This window comes from Oncorhynchus tshawytscha, linkage group LG04 (assembly GCF_018296145.1).
Source record: "Oncorhynchus tshawytscha isolate Ot180627B linkage group LG04, Otsh_v2.0, whole genome shotgun sequence".
Lineage (NCBI taxonomy): Eukaryota > Metazoa > Chordata > Actinopteri > Salmoniformes > Salmonidae > Oncorhynchus > Oncorhynchus tshawytscha.
In genome coordinates, this window is record NC_056432.1 from 14664592 (window position 1) to 14680102 (window position 15511).

The 15511-nt window shown below is 44.6% G+C and overlaps 1 protein-coding gene across 3 annotated transcripts in view; it reads right to left on the reverse strand.

Moving 5' to 3' along the window:
• Nucleotides 1-9509, reverse strand: part of LOC112249434 (multiple C2 and transmembrane domain-containing protein 1-like) — a 224689-nt gene extending 215180 nt beyond the window's left edge. For all 3 annotated transcript variants that reach the window (XM_042320354.1, XM_042320355.1, XM_042320352.1), the window contains exon 1: nucleotides 9413-9509. In XM_042320354.1, coding sequence (XP_042176288.1) covers nucleotides 9413-9454 — 42 coding nt within the window. In that variant the 5' untranslated portion in view covers nucleotides 9455-9509. The remainder of the gene's footprint in view (nucleotides 1-9412) is intronic.
• Nucleotides 9510-15511: the final 6002 nt, after the last annotated feature.

Here is a 15511-nt window from a genome sequence, read left to right on the forward strand (position 1 = left end):
TTCAGGCTTCAAACATAAAGATATAAAACTGTATTTTTTTGTGAAGAATCAACAATCATGAAGTGGAACGACATTTATTGGATATTTCAAACTTTTTTAACAAATCAAAAACTGAAAAATTGGGCGTGTAAAATTATTCAGACCCCTTAAGTTAATACTTTGTAGCGCCACCTTTTGCTGCGATTACAGCTGTAAGTCGCTTGGGGTATGTCTCTATCAGTTTTGCACATCGAGAGACTGAAATATTTTCCCATTCCTCCTTGCAAAACAGCTCGAGCTCAGTGAGGTTGGATGGAGAGCATTTGTGAACAGCAGTTTTCAGTTCTTTCCACAGATTCTCGATTGGATTCAGGTCTGGACTTTGACTTGGCCATTCTAACACCTGGATATGTTTATTTTTGAACCATTCCATTGTAGATTTTGCTTAATGTTTTGGATCATTGTCTTGTTGGAAGACAAATCTCCGTCCCAGTCTCAGGTCTTTTGCAGACTCCATCAGGTTTTCTTCCAGAATGGTCCTGTATTTGGCTCCATCCATCTTCCCATCAATATTAACCATCTTCCCTGTCCCTGCTGAAGAAAAGCAGGCCCAAACCGTGATGCTGCCACCACCATGTTTGACAGTGGGGATGGTGTGTTCAGGGTGATGAGCTGTGTTGCTTTTACGCCAAACATAACGTTTTGCATTGTTGCCAAAAAGTTCAATTTTGGTTTCATCTGACCAGAGCACCTTCTTCCACATGTTTGGTGTGTCTCCCAGGTGGCTTGTGGCAAACTTTAAACAACACTTTTTATGGATATCTTTAAGAAATGGCTTTCTTCTTGCCACTCTTCCATAAAGGCCAGATTTGTGCAATATACGACTGATTGTTGTCCTATGGACGGAGTCTCCCACCTCAGCTGTAGATCTCTGCAGTTCATCCAGAGTGATCATGGGCCTCTTGGCTGCATCTCTGATCAGTCTTCTCCTAGTATGAGCTGAAAGTTTAGAGGGACGGCCAGGTCTTGGTAGATTTGCAGTGGTCTGATACTCCTTCCATTTCAATATTATCGCTTGCACAGTGCTCCTTGGGATGTTTAAAGCTTGGGAAATCTTTTTGTATCCAAATCCGGCTTTAAACTTCTTCACAACAGTATCTCGGACCTGCCTGGTGTGTTCCTTGTTCTTCATGATGCTCTCTGCGCTGTTAACGGACCTCTGAGACTATCACAGTGCAGGTGCATTTACACAGAGACTTGATTACACACAGGTGGATTGTATTTATCATCATTAGTCATTTAGGTCAACATTGGATCATTCAGAGATCCTCACTGAACTTCTGGAGAGAGTTTGCTGCACTGAAAGTAAAGGGGCTGAACAATTTTGCACGCCCAATTTTTCAGTTTTTGATTTGTTAAAAAAGTTTGAAATATCCAATAAATGTCGTTCCACTTCATGATTGTGTCCCACTTGTTGTTGATTCTTCACAAAAAAATACAGTTTTATATCTTTATGTTTGAAGCCTGAAATGTGGCAAGAGGTCGCAAAGTTCAAGGGGGCCGAATACTTTTGCAAGGCACTGTATACTCTACTGTCCTGGACTCTACTGTACTGGACTCTACTGTTCTGTACTCTACTGTTCTGGACTCTACTGTGCTGTACTTTGATGTCCAAACTTGTGAAAAATAGATGTTCCTGACCAACCAAATGTGGTCTTGTTTGGGGGCATAGCTCATTAAAATAATAGAAAGTGGGTAGAATAATACCCAAATATGCAAAGGAGGATATTGCATATTTTTACCTTTGAGTACCTATTCAGATACCATGAAGAGAATGACATTCATATCCATAATTATGCACTTCTGTGTAGTACAGATCAGGGACTCATGATGTAATTCCGTTAGCGGGTGTAAATCCACTTCACTTACTGCTGTTCAATAACCAAAAAAAGATTTTTTCAAACTCAAGTTGTCATGTCATAGCTGACACCCCATTTTGTCTGCAGACATCTTTCAATCTTAATTCAGAGCAGATAGTTAAGAGTTTTGGGGAAAACGTGGTTGTATAAAACCTTGAAGGAGATTTTACTGAAATGATCTTACCAAACTTCTGCACAGTTCTTACAGTAAATTTATTATTGTAAATGTGTTTGTATCAATTGTTAAAACTAGTAATTGTGCATAGAGTTGTGTGGTTTGTTCAACTTAGAAATCAATGGTTTTTGTTTGGCATATATTTTAAATGAAAAATCATCTCAGCGCAATTCCGTTACCATGGAATTGACCACAGGAAGAAAATCTGCAGTCAAAAAAAGAGTGGTGACGCAAACAGACACGCAGAGACAGACACGCAGAGACGGACACGCAGAGACGGACACGCAGAGACGGACACGCAGAGACGGACACGCAGAGACGGACACGCAGAGACGGACACACAGAGACGGACACACAGAGACGGACACACAGAGACAGACACACAGAGGCATACACACAGAGACAGACACACAGAGGCATACACACAGAGGCATACACACAGAGGCATACACACAGAGGCATACACACAGAGGCATACACACATAGACAGACACGCAGAGACGGACACGCAGAGGCATACACACAGAGGCAGACACACAGAGGCATACACACAGAGGCATACACACAGAGACAGACACACAGAGGCATACACACATAGACGGACACGCAGAGACGGACACACAGAGACAGACACACAGAGACAGACACACAGAGGCATACACACAGACGCATACACACAGAGGCATACACACAGAGACAGACACACAGAGGGTTACACACAGAGGCATACACACATAGACAGACACGCAGAGACATACATGCAGAGACAGAGAGAGGGAGAGAGACAGGGTACAGAGTGACAGAGCAGTGTCTGTGTTCCTGTCTGTCCGTCACCACTAGGCTTAGCTCTGGGAGGAGTAGAGAGGTCGCTTGAGAGAGTCAACGTAGGCAGTGTGCCCAGCCCCAGACCTCTGTCACATGCTCCACAGCCCAGTACAGTACAGAACAGTACAGAGTCGGATCAGCAACTTCCCAGCAGGAAGGAACCATCCCTCCAGGGTTAGAGCTGCCCAACCACAACTACCCCCACGTTTATTTTATAAAGCCAATTACATCAGCAGTTGTCACGGCCTGGAGTATTATAATGTATTATGACGATGGTTGCTGTCATCATAATTTATCATGATTTATGTTCATTAATCATGACATTGCAAGGTAACGACTCGTGAGGACTTATCCCTGTGTCTCTGTGCCATGCTGGAGAGATGCCAGGATGTCACGGCCTGGCATTACCAGGATGCCACGGCCTGGCATTACCAGGATGCCACGGCCTGGCATTACCAGGATGCCACGGCCTGGCATTACCAGGATGCCACGGCCTGGCATTACCAGGATGCCACGGCCTGGCATTACCAGGATGCCACGGCCTGGCATTACCAGGTGTGAGGCACTAAAAGAGAGAGAAAGAGAGAGAAGGAAAGTGAAGAAGAGAGAGAAGGAGAGAGAGAAAGTGAGAGAAAACGAGAGAGAAGATTGAGACAGAGAGAGATCTTCTGTATGTGTAATGTTTACTGTTAATTTTTATTGTTTATTTCACTTTATATATTCACTTTATATATTATCTACCTCACTTGCTTTGGCTGTTAACACATGTTTCCCATGCCAATAAAGCCCTTGAATTGAGAATTGAGAGAGAGAGAGAGAGAGAAAAGAGTGAGACAGAGAAAGAGAGAGGAGAGTGAGACAGAGAGAGAGAAGGAGAGAGAAAAAGAGAGAGACAGAGAGAGAAAGGAGAGAGAGACAGAGAGACAGAGACAGAGAGACACCGAGAGAGAGAGAGAGAGAGAGAGAGAGAGAGAGAGAGAGAGAGAGGGAGAAAGAGAGAGAGAGAGGGAGAAAGGGAGAGAAGGAGAATGAGGCAGAGAGAGAGAGAAAGAGAAAGAGAGGGAAAGAGAGAGAGAAAGAGAAAGAGGGAAGGAGAGAGAAAAAGAGAGAGAAGGAAAGAGAGAAAGAGTCAGAGAATCAGGTCAGAAAACAAACGGAGCAGCATACCTAAAAACCCACAAATGAAGGATTGAATTAGAATGTGAAATGAGTTGTGATTACCAAACTCACTGAAAGGGACTGAAAGCTCGGGGGAGCTGTCATTGTCAACGCAGCACAGAACATGAAGGAATAAGCAGGCATCATCCAGCTCCTAGCCGCCACAACAATCCACATTTGCATAGAGAGATGCCACAGGTGTCTGCTTTACATCGCTGAGGTCTTCACCCCAAATAAAAACCATGATACTCCATAATAATACTCCATAATACTCTACACCGCTCCATAATAATACTCCATAACACTCCGCACTACTTCATAATACTCCATAATGCTCCATAATAATACTTCATAATGCCCCACACTGCTTCATGATACTCCACGCTACTCCATACTAATACATGCTACTCCATAATAATACACGCTACTCTATAATAATACTCCACACTACCCCATACCAATACTCCACACTACTCCATAGTACTCCACACTACTCCATAGTAATAATCCACACTACCCCATAATAATACTCCAAACTACATCATAATAGAACTCCATAATACTCCACACTACCCCATAATAATATGCTGTGTTACTCCATAATACTACTCCACACTTCTCCATAATAATACTCCATAATAATACTCCATAAAACTCCACACGGCTCCAAGGTACTCCATAATACCCCATAATACTCGGTAATAATACTCCGTGCTGCTCCATAATACTCCACACAACTCCATCATAATACTCCACACTTCCTCATAGTAATACTCCAAACGACCCCATAATAATAATAATCCACAATACTCCGCGCTGCGCCATAATAATACCCCACACTACTCTACAACGATACTCCGCATTACTTCATAATAATACTCCACTTTACTCCATAATAGTACTCCACCCTGCTCCATAATAATACTCCACCCCGCTCCACAATAATACTCCGCCCTACTCCATAATACTCCACCCTGCTCTATAATTCCCATCTTGCTCCATACTCCGCGCTGCTCCGTAATAATACTCTGCACTACTCCGTAATAATGCTCCACACTACTCCATAATAATACTCCACACTACTCCATAATAATACTCCATACTACCCCATAATAATATTCCATACTATCCCATAATAATACTCCACACAACCCCTTAATAATACTCCATACTACTCCATAATAATACTCTGTGCTGCTCCATGATAATACTCCACGCTACTCCAAAATACTCCATGCTACCCCATAATAATACTCCGTACTACTCCACAACATTACTCTATGCTGCTGCATGATAATACTCCACACTAATCCATAATAATACCCCACACTGCTCCATAATAATACTCCACACTGCTCTGTAATAATACTCCACACTGCTCTGTAGTAATACTCCACACTGCTCTGTAATAATACTCCATGCTACTCCATAATAATACTATATTGCTATATATAATACCCCACACTGCTCCATAATAATACTCCACACTGCTCTGTAATAATACTCCACACTGCTCTGTAGTAATACTCCACACTGCTCTGTAATAATACTCCACACTACTCCATAATAATACTCCACACTGCCGCATAACAATACTCCATATTACTCCATAATAATACTCCCTGCTGCTCTATGGTAATACTCCACGCTACTCCATAATAATACCCCACGCTACCCCACAATAATACTCCATACTACTCCATAATAATACTCCATACTACCCCATAATAATACTCCATACTACTCCATAATAATACTCCATGCTGCTCCATGGTAATACTCCACGCTACTCCATAATAATACTCCACACTACTCCATAATAATACCCCACACTGCTCTGTAATAATATTCCACACTGCTCTGTAATAATACTCCATGCTACTCCATAATAATACTCTACTGCTCCATAATAATACTCCCTGCTGCTCCATAATAATGCTCCATATTATCCCATAATAATACTCCACACTACTCCATAATAGTACTCCACACTACTCCATAATAATACCCCATAATACTCCACACTACTCCATAATGTTCTGTATTAATGAATGCTAATCCACGCTGCCCCATAATAGTACTCCAATCAATCACTAACGCATACATACATGTAGCTAATCAATCACTACCGCGTACATACATATAGCTAATCAATCACTACCATGTCCATACATGTAGCTAATCACTCACTGGAGCGCACATGCAATTGAAGTCGGAAGTCTACATACACCATACACCCAAAAACATGTCAACTCAGTTTTTCCTGGCATTTAATCCTAGTAAATATTCCCTGTCTTAGTTAGGATGACCACTTTATTTTAGGAATGTGAAATGTTCGAATAATAGTAGAGAGAACAGTTTATTTCATATTTTATTTATTTCATCACATTCCCAGTGGGTCAGAAGTTTACTTACACTCAATTAGTATTCGCTAGCACTGCCTTTACATTCTTTAACTTGGGTCAAATGTTTCTGATAGCCTTCCACAAGCTTCCCACAATAAGTTGGGTGAATTTTGGCCCATTCCTCCTGACATAGCTGGTGTAACTGAGTCAGGTTTGTGGGTCTCCTTGCTCGCACATGCTTTTTCAGTTCTGCCCACAAATGTTCTATAGGCTTGAGGTCAGGGCTTTGTGATGGCCACTCCAATACCTTACCTTTGTTGTCCTTAAGCCATTTTGCCACAACTTTGAAAGTATGCCTGGGGTCATTGTCCATTTGGAAGCCCCATAATTTTTCTGCCTCATGATTCCATCTATTTTGTGAAGTGCACCTCCTGCAGCAAAGCACCCCCACAACATGATGCTGTCTCAAGGAGACAGAACACGTCTCCTTCCTGAGCGGTATGACGGCTGCGTGGTCGCAATAGTACTTGCGTACTATTGTTGTTACAGATGAACATGGTACCTTCAGGCGTTTGGAAATTGCTCCCAAGGATGAACAAGATTTGTGGAGGTCTACAAATGTTTTCTGAGGTCTTGGCTGATTTGGAAGGTAGGCCTTGAAATTCATCCACAGGTACACCTCCAATTGACTCAAATGATGTCAATTAGCCTACCAGAAGCTTCTAAAGCCATGACATCATTTTCTGGAATTTTCCAAGCTGTTTAAAGGCAGTCAACTTAGTGTATGTAAACTTCTGACCCACTGGAATTGTGATGCAGTGAATTATAAGTGAAATAATATGTCTGTAAACAATTGTTGGAAAAATTATTTGTATCATGCACAAAGTAGATGTCCTAACCAACTTGCCAAAACTATAGTTTGTTAATTAACAAGAAATGTGGAGTCGTTGAAAACGAGTTTTAATGACTCCAACCTAAGTGTATGTAAACTCCCAACTTCAACTGTACATGTAGCTAATCAATCAGTCAACTACCATCCCTCCTAAAGCAGCCTCCTACACTCCCACCTCATGCTATCTCCTCCAGTCTAACCAGCTCTGTATTCCTCTCATTCTGATCACGCACTGTACAGTACATCTCAGAACCTGGGTGGTGAAGCTTGGGCTGACGTTAGCCTTAATGCCCCCCCCCGCCTATCCAGACTCTGGAAATGTTCTCCCTCCATCCCACCCCTCCGTCCCACTGAGCCGCTGTCATGTTCCATCAAACCATGACCGTCAGAGACTGAGGAGAGGTCTGTCTGTTCTCTGTACCCATCTCAAATATTCAACATTCATCTCTCTCTACCTATCTCTCTCCCTCCCATCTCTACCACTCCCTCCCATCTCTCTACCTCTTCGTCCCATTTCTACTTCTCTCTACCTCTCTCTACCTCCCATCAATACCTCTGTCTACCTCTCTCTCCCTCTGGTCTTTACCTCACTCTACCTCCCTACCCCTCGCTCCCTCTCCCTCCCATCTCTACCTCTCTCTACCTCCCAACCCCTCTCTCCCTCCCATCTCTACCTCCCTACCCCTCGCTCCCTATTCACTCCAAACTCTACCACCCTACCCCTCCCTAGCCCTCGCTCCCTCTCCACACCCATCGCTACCTCATTCTACATCTCTACCCCTCGCTCCCTCTCCCACCTCTACCCCTCTCCACCTCCCTACCCCCTCTCCACTCCCCTGTCTCCCTCCCATCTCTTTCCCTCCCTACCCCTCTCTCATCTCTCCCTACCTATCTCTCCCTGTCTACTCCCATCTCTCACCCTCCCTACCACCTCTCTCCCTCTCCACTCCCCTGTCTCCCTCCCTCCCTACCCCTCTCTCATCTCTCCCTACCTATCTCTCCCTGTCCACTCCTATCTCTCCCCCTCCCTACCTTCTCTCTCCCTCTCCACTCCCCTGTCATGCAATCCTCAGCACCCTCCCTAAGTTCCACATATTTGGAAACTGGTTACGACTCGCCGATCAGCCTACATCAATTATTAACACAAACACAGACACAGACACAGACACAGACACACACACACACACACACACACACAGACACACACAAGCATCTATCTACCATTGGAGAGCGGGTTTACAGTGCAAAAATACCAACATAGTCCTTTTACACTGAGCACTGAAAGCATGACAAAAGCAAGGTAGATACTAATGCTTGTGAAAGTATACAAACACACACGGTCCTTCTCTGCTACTCTCTGTACTTAAAGAGACTTTTAGCTGATCCAGGAAATGTATATTCCTTTAACACCTCTGAAATCCACTGGGTTACAATCTTGGGCTGTGACGATACCAGTATCGCAATGTTTTTCCCATGACAAAATAGAATACACAGAGAAGACCAAACTCTTTGGTCTTTTAAAAACCTGCTGGATGTAAAATATTGTGTGCTATAGTTTGGAAAATAAATAAATGTGATTTTGGATGACAACATCATTTTTATTTATTTAACCTTTGTTTAACTAGGCAAGTTAGGCATAATGATGTTTGTTTCCAACATTAGGGAGGTTTTCCTAAACAAGTTCAATCCGCTTCGTGTTTTGTTTCCTTGCCACGACACTAATGAGTATCGCCATACTGGTATCGTCCCGGCCCCTTTACAATCCGCTGTTCAAACGAGACTCCATGCCCAATTTAAACCAACAGCTTCCCTCACACTAACTAGAACAGCCCATTAGAACAGCCCATTAGAACAGCACACTAGAACAGCCCACTAGAACAGCCCACTAGAACAGCCCACTAGAAGAGCCCACTAGAACAGCCCACTAGAACAGCCCATTAGAACAGCCGATTAGAACAGCCCACTAGAAGAGCCCACTAGAACAGCCCATTAGAACAGCCCACTAGAACAGCCCACTAGAACAGGTGTGTGAATAATCTCCAATATAATACAGTAGCACATAAAACAATGACCATTAGCGTGTGTGTGTGTGTGTGTGTGTGTGTGTGTGTGTACCTACAGTCAGGCTTCGTCCCACGGAGGAGAGAGACAGCGCTAACATCCAGACTCAGAGCCAGCTCCACACTACAGCTGCTACCACTGGCTTCCTGTCCTATATGAGACACACACAGCGTAGCAACGGGCAATCAGCTGTGAGGGAGGTTCTCTCAAATACCCCACATGTCCACTCCCATCTCTGTGGCTGGCTGGCTCTCTCACACACACACACACACACACACACACAAAAAAAAAGAGGATATGCAACCATCACATCTGCCTACACAAACAAACACACAGTGGCATGCAGCCATGCCTAGGTGCGCATGCACACACACACACACACATTGAGCTAAGGTAAAAATACACTGACTGTTTAATCCCGTGGGATTGTGTGATGTAAAGAGAGGAAGCAGGGCGAAGCACTCAGAACTAGCGTAGCAGCACTCACTATACTCTGTAGACCAGCATACATTAAAACTCCACGATAACCCTACTTTAGACCCACATTCCTTAACATCCCAGTCCTGACCCTCCTCCTCACTCATTTCCTCTCCTTCTCTCCTCTTGTCCTGTACCCTCTTCTTCCTCTCTCACATCTTCCTCTGCTTCCTCTCATCCTCTCTCCCTTATTGACCTGCCTTCAGCCTCTAACAGTCACCTCACTGTGTCTTATTGACCTACCTTCACCATCTAACAGTCACCTCACTGTGTCTTATTGACCTGACTTCACCATCTAACAGTCACCTCACTGTGTCTTATTGACCTGACTTCACCATCTAACAGTCATCTAACAGTCACCTCACTGTGTCTTATTGACCTGACTTCACCATCTAACAGTCACCTCACTGTGTCTTATTGACCTGACTTCACCATCTAACAGTCACCTCACTGTGTCTTATTGACCTGCCTTCACCATCTAACAGTCACCTCACTGTGTCTTATTGACCTGACTTCACCATCTAACAGTCACCTCACTGTGTCTTATTGACCTGACTTCACCATCTAACAGTCACCTCACTGTGTCTTATTGACCTGACTTCACCATCTAACAGTCACCTTACTGTGTCTTATTGACCTACCTTCACCATCTAACAGTCACCTCACTGTGTCTTATTGACCTGACTTCACCATCTAACAGTCACCTCATTGTGTCTTACTGACCTGACTTCACCATCTAACAGTCACCTCACTGTGCGTCCTTCTCTCCTTACGTCTCCTCATATTCCTCCCTCACATTGTCTCCCCTTCCTATTCTTTTCAATAACTACCAAGCAAGAGAAGGCAGCATAACATGCTAAAACGAGCAGTGTTTAGATGCCTACCTTTTCAGGTGGGTTAATGAGGACATAGAGCCACAGTGAATGCACAACCAGCCCACAGCGACCAATTACAACCAACACAGGGGTCCAAAACATTTCTGCTGAGTGTGTGTTTGCCCTGTTGGGATGGCGGAGGCTAGAGCAGTAGCTCACTAAGGGTCACTATGCACATTTACAGAACTAGTCAATGGCTTTGTAGGAACTCCCCTTAACACTAGAACCGCCCAGTGGTGTAAAGTAGTTAAGCAAAAATACTTTAAAGTACAACTTAATTCGTTTTTTGGGGTATGTGTACTTTACTTTACTATTTATATTTTTGACAACTTTTACTTTTACTTCACTACATTCCTAAAGAAAATAATGTACTTTTTTCCCCTGACACTCAAAAGTACTTGTTACATTTTGATTGCTTAGCAAGACAGGAAAATGGTCCAATTCTGTCACATCTACTCCCGCTTCCATGCTCCGGCGTTCAACGTCACTGGTGTACTAACCACCGGTCCTGGCAACCCATCATCTACTCCTGTTTTTGTATGTACTCCATGTTTGTTCCTATTAAACTCACCGACTGCACTTGCTTCCTGACTCCCTGCATCCCCGTTACAGAATACTACCTCACAAAATAGAAGCAGCAGCCAACTGAGATATCTCCCAGATGGTTGACGAACAGACCTACTTTTCCAACACCATGACCAGCTGGCGCAACTGGAGATGGCAATGGATGAGGTCCTCCGCATTCTTCAACGTCTAGATCTTACTCAAGGAGCGTCACCTTCAACGAGCAGAGGATCCTGTACCATGAGTTGACCCAGTGAGCCAGCACCCCAGCCCATTCAGCAGTCTGCCCAGGTCAGTCATGCCCATTTGTCCCTCCTGGACAAATATGATGGGACTCCATCCAAATGCCGTGGCTTCCTCCTCCAGTGCTCCCTCTATTTCGCTCATCAAGTGGGTGCCCCCACCACTGAGAGTTTTTTATATTCTGCAGTTTTTACCTTTGTCAAATAACTTTTTAAAAATTCAGGAGGTGCAGCTCTTTTTTCCAGATGGCACTTTTTCAGCACATGACCACTTGCACAGCTTCATTGCTCTGGCACCTAAGCAAAAACTGGTAACATCATACACTTTAAATATGCTATTCTGTCCTCAACGGATGAATGGGCAATAGAAGCCAGATATAAACTGATAATGGTGCATGTGTCTTCAATGAACTGAATGATGAGGGTGATTGGATTTGATTGAGCTGAATGATGAGGGTGAAGAGGATTGAATTTAGAACAATAGTGGAATGATGAAGAATTGTGGGTGTTGTGGGTGGTGTAATATTTTTTTTATGAAACACTTTACATGTTGAGTTTATTTTTTAACTCAGTATATTTAGCCTAGGTATAATTCACATTTAGAGAAAACATTAAAAAAAAGAGAGATATACATTGTGAATTGCCCATAAGTGTGTGTGTGTGTGTGTGTGTTATGCACGTGTGTGTTACTGTGTGTAGTCGTCCTAGTCCACAGCCATTTACTCACTTAAATGCACACCAGAACCATAGCAGAGCCTCTACGCAAACTAACCCAAACAATGAAGGCCACCAAACACACACACACACATACACACACACACACACACACACTACCCTCCTCCCCAAACTCATGTACACACACACACACACACACAACCCTCCCCTCCTCCCCAAACTCATGTACACACACACACACACACACACACACACACACACACACACACACACACCCTCCTCCCCAAACTCATGTCCCCAAACACACACACACACACACACACACACACACACACACTTCACCATGTCTGCAGGCTTGCCTCTTCTCCTCTGTTGGCATCAGTGAGCCAGTCAGTGGAGCCTGGTGTGCGTGCCATCTGTCTGCTCATTAGTAAGCACATCACAGACCCACACACCGCATGGCAGCCCGGGCAGGAGCCCCCAGACTGAGGAAAACGACCCAGGGTTCAGAAACACTCTTTAACACCTCCCAGTCACTGAAACCCTTTCAGAGGACCTACTCCAACTCACAGCAGCATTATGAAACCCTTTCAGAGGACCTACTCCAACTCACAGCAGCATTATGAAACCCTTTCAGAGGACCTACTCCAACTCACAGCAGCATTATGAAACCCTTTCAGAGGACCTACTCCAACTCACAGCAGTGTAATGAAACCCTTTCAGAGGACCTACTCCAACTCACAGCAGCGTAATGAAACCCTTTCAGAGGACCTACTCCAACTCACAGCAGCATTATGAAACCCTTTCAGAGGACCTACTCCAACTCACAGCAGTGTAATGAAACCCTTTCAGAGGACCTACTCCAACTCACAGCAGCATTATGAAACGCTTTCAGAGGACCTACTCCAACTCACAGCAGCATTATGAAACCCTTTCAGAGGACCTACTCCAACTCACAGCAGTGTAATGAAACCCTTTCAGAGGACCTACTCCAACTCACAGCAGCATTATGAAACCCTTTCAGAGGACCTACTCCAACTCACAGCAGCATTATGAAACCCTTTCAGAGGACCTACTCCAACTCACAGCAGCGTTACGAAACCCTTTCAGAGGACCTACTCCAACTCACAGCAGCATTATGAAACGCTTTCAGAGGACCTACTCCAACTCACAGCAGTGTAATGAAACCCTTTCAGAGGACCTACTCCAACTCACAGCAGTGTAATGAAACCCTTTCAGAGGACCTACTCCAACTCACAGCAGCATTATGAAACCCTTTCAGAGGACCCACACAATAGAAGACAAGTGTCAAGGTGGCTTGTGTGTTATAGACTAATACAAGTACAAACAGACTGAGACATGTTGGTCAAACATTTACAATACAATAATAATTTATTGCAAATAAGTCATTGGTGTAATATTTTTAAATAGTTGCTGCAGGTGTGACGACTCTCCAATCTCCCAAACAGCAGAAGGGTCTCCCAAGTCTAGCCAGGCGTACAACTGGGAAAAAGACTAGGCCTACACTCTGGGTGACTGGCGCAGGTGGCACAGCTGGCAAAAAGCACCACCACTATCTCTTCTCTGCCCACCCATCTGGAGCAGGTCTCTGAGGTAGGTAGGTGAAACCAGATATACTGCCACAGGACACACTGTGCCACAATCAAGCTGGCACTCCCCCCCCACACACACATCTCTCCATTGTGTGCCACCGCCCACCAAGGCACACAGGTCCCTCCAGAGTTGGATAATTAGCGAGGCACAGTGCCAACGCAGAACCAACAAACAGACAGACCAAATGAAAGCCTGGGGTAGTAATCACAGAACATAGACAAGAACAAAATAAGAGATCATCAAGGAGTGAAAAACAAAGCACGGAAGAGAGAGAGAGAGAGAGAGAGAGAGAGAGAGAGAGAGAGAGGCTGGGTGGGAGAAGGAGAGGGAAAGAGATGAAGGGAGAGAACAGGTTCCTGTCTCTGAATGGTAAATGCTATCAGAGTGCTTTCCTGGGAGATAGTGTAGCCCACAGGGCTGCCAACAGAGCAGGGCTGATACAGGCCCATGGGAAGACTCCCAGCTCTTCTTCAGGGAGACTTTTAGACCTCTATTCCTCCCCTCCCTTACTCCCTCCCTACCTACCTTACTAGTTGCTGCTCTTCCTCCTAGTTTCTGGGGCCTGTATGTTGGCTGGCAGTGGGTCTACTTCAGTCTACGGATTCCTCTGTCTCCCCTCAAAGACAAACTACATGCAAACTTACAGGACTCCACCAATTTCAGAGGAGACTAGACAGCCATCTAACACAGGACACAGAATGGAGAAGGTACAGAAGGTACACTACATAGCCAAATCCACAAATTTTGGCAATTTCCTCTGTTGCAACACTCACTATCGAGTTCCAAACTGCCTCTGGAAGCAACTTCAGCACAAGAACTGTTCGTCAGGAGCATCATGAAATGGGTTTCCATGACCATGTTTTCCATGGTTTCCATGCACACAATTCTAAGATCACCATGCGCAATGCCAAGCATCGGCTGGAGTGGGGTAAAGCTCGCCGCCATTGGACTCTGGAGCAGTGGAAACGCATTCTTTGGAGTAATCTGGCAGTCCGATGGACGAATCTGGGTTTGGCGGATGCCAGGAGAACGCTACCTGCCCCAATGCATAGTGTCAACTGTAACATTTTGTGGAGGAGGAATAATGGTCTGGGACTGTTTTCATGGTTCGGGCCCCTTAGTTCCAGTGAAGGGAAATCTTAACGCTACAGCATACATTGACATTCTAGACAATTCTGTGCTTCCAACTGTGTGGCAACAATTTGGGGAAGACCCTTTCCTGTTTCAGCGTGACAATGCCCTATTCAGGGTCCATACAGAAATGGTTTGTTGAGATCGGTGTGGAAGAACTTGACTGGCCTGCACAGAGCCCTGACCACAACCCCATCGGACACCTTTGCGATGAATTGGAACGCCGTCTGCGAGCCAGGCCTAATCGCCCAACCTCGCGAACGGAAGCAAGTCTCTGCAGCAATGTACCGACATCTAGTGGAAAGCCTTCCCAGAAAAGTGGTGGCTGTTATAGCAGCAATGGGGGGACCTACTCCAAATTTATGGCCATGATTTTGGAATGAGAAGTTCAACGAGCAGGTGTACACATACTTTTGGCCATGTATTGTATTTTTGACTTTCAGGATGCATTAAATGCATCTTTCTGTTTCTCTATCAAACTGTCTTTCTCTTTCATGTATATATACACAATAGAAAATAACAGGCAACACACCACCTGACAGACTGAGAGCATGTTTGCCTGAAGAACATGTGAGAGTT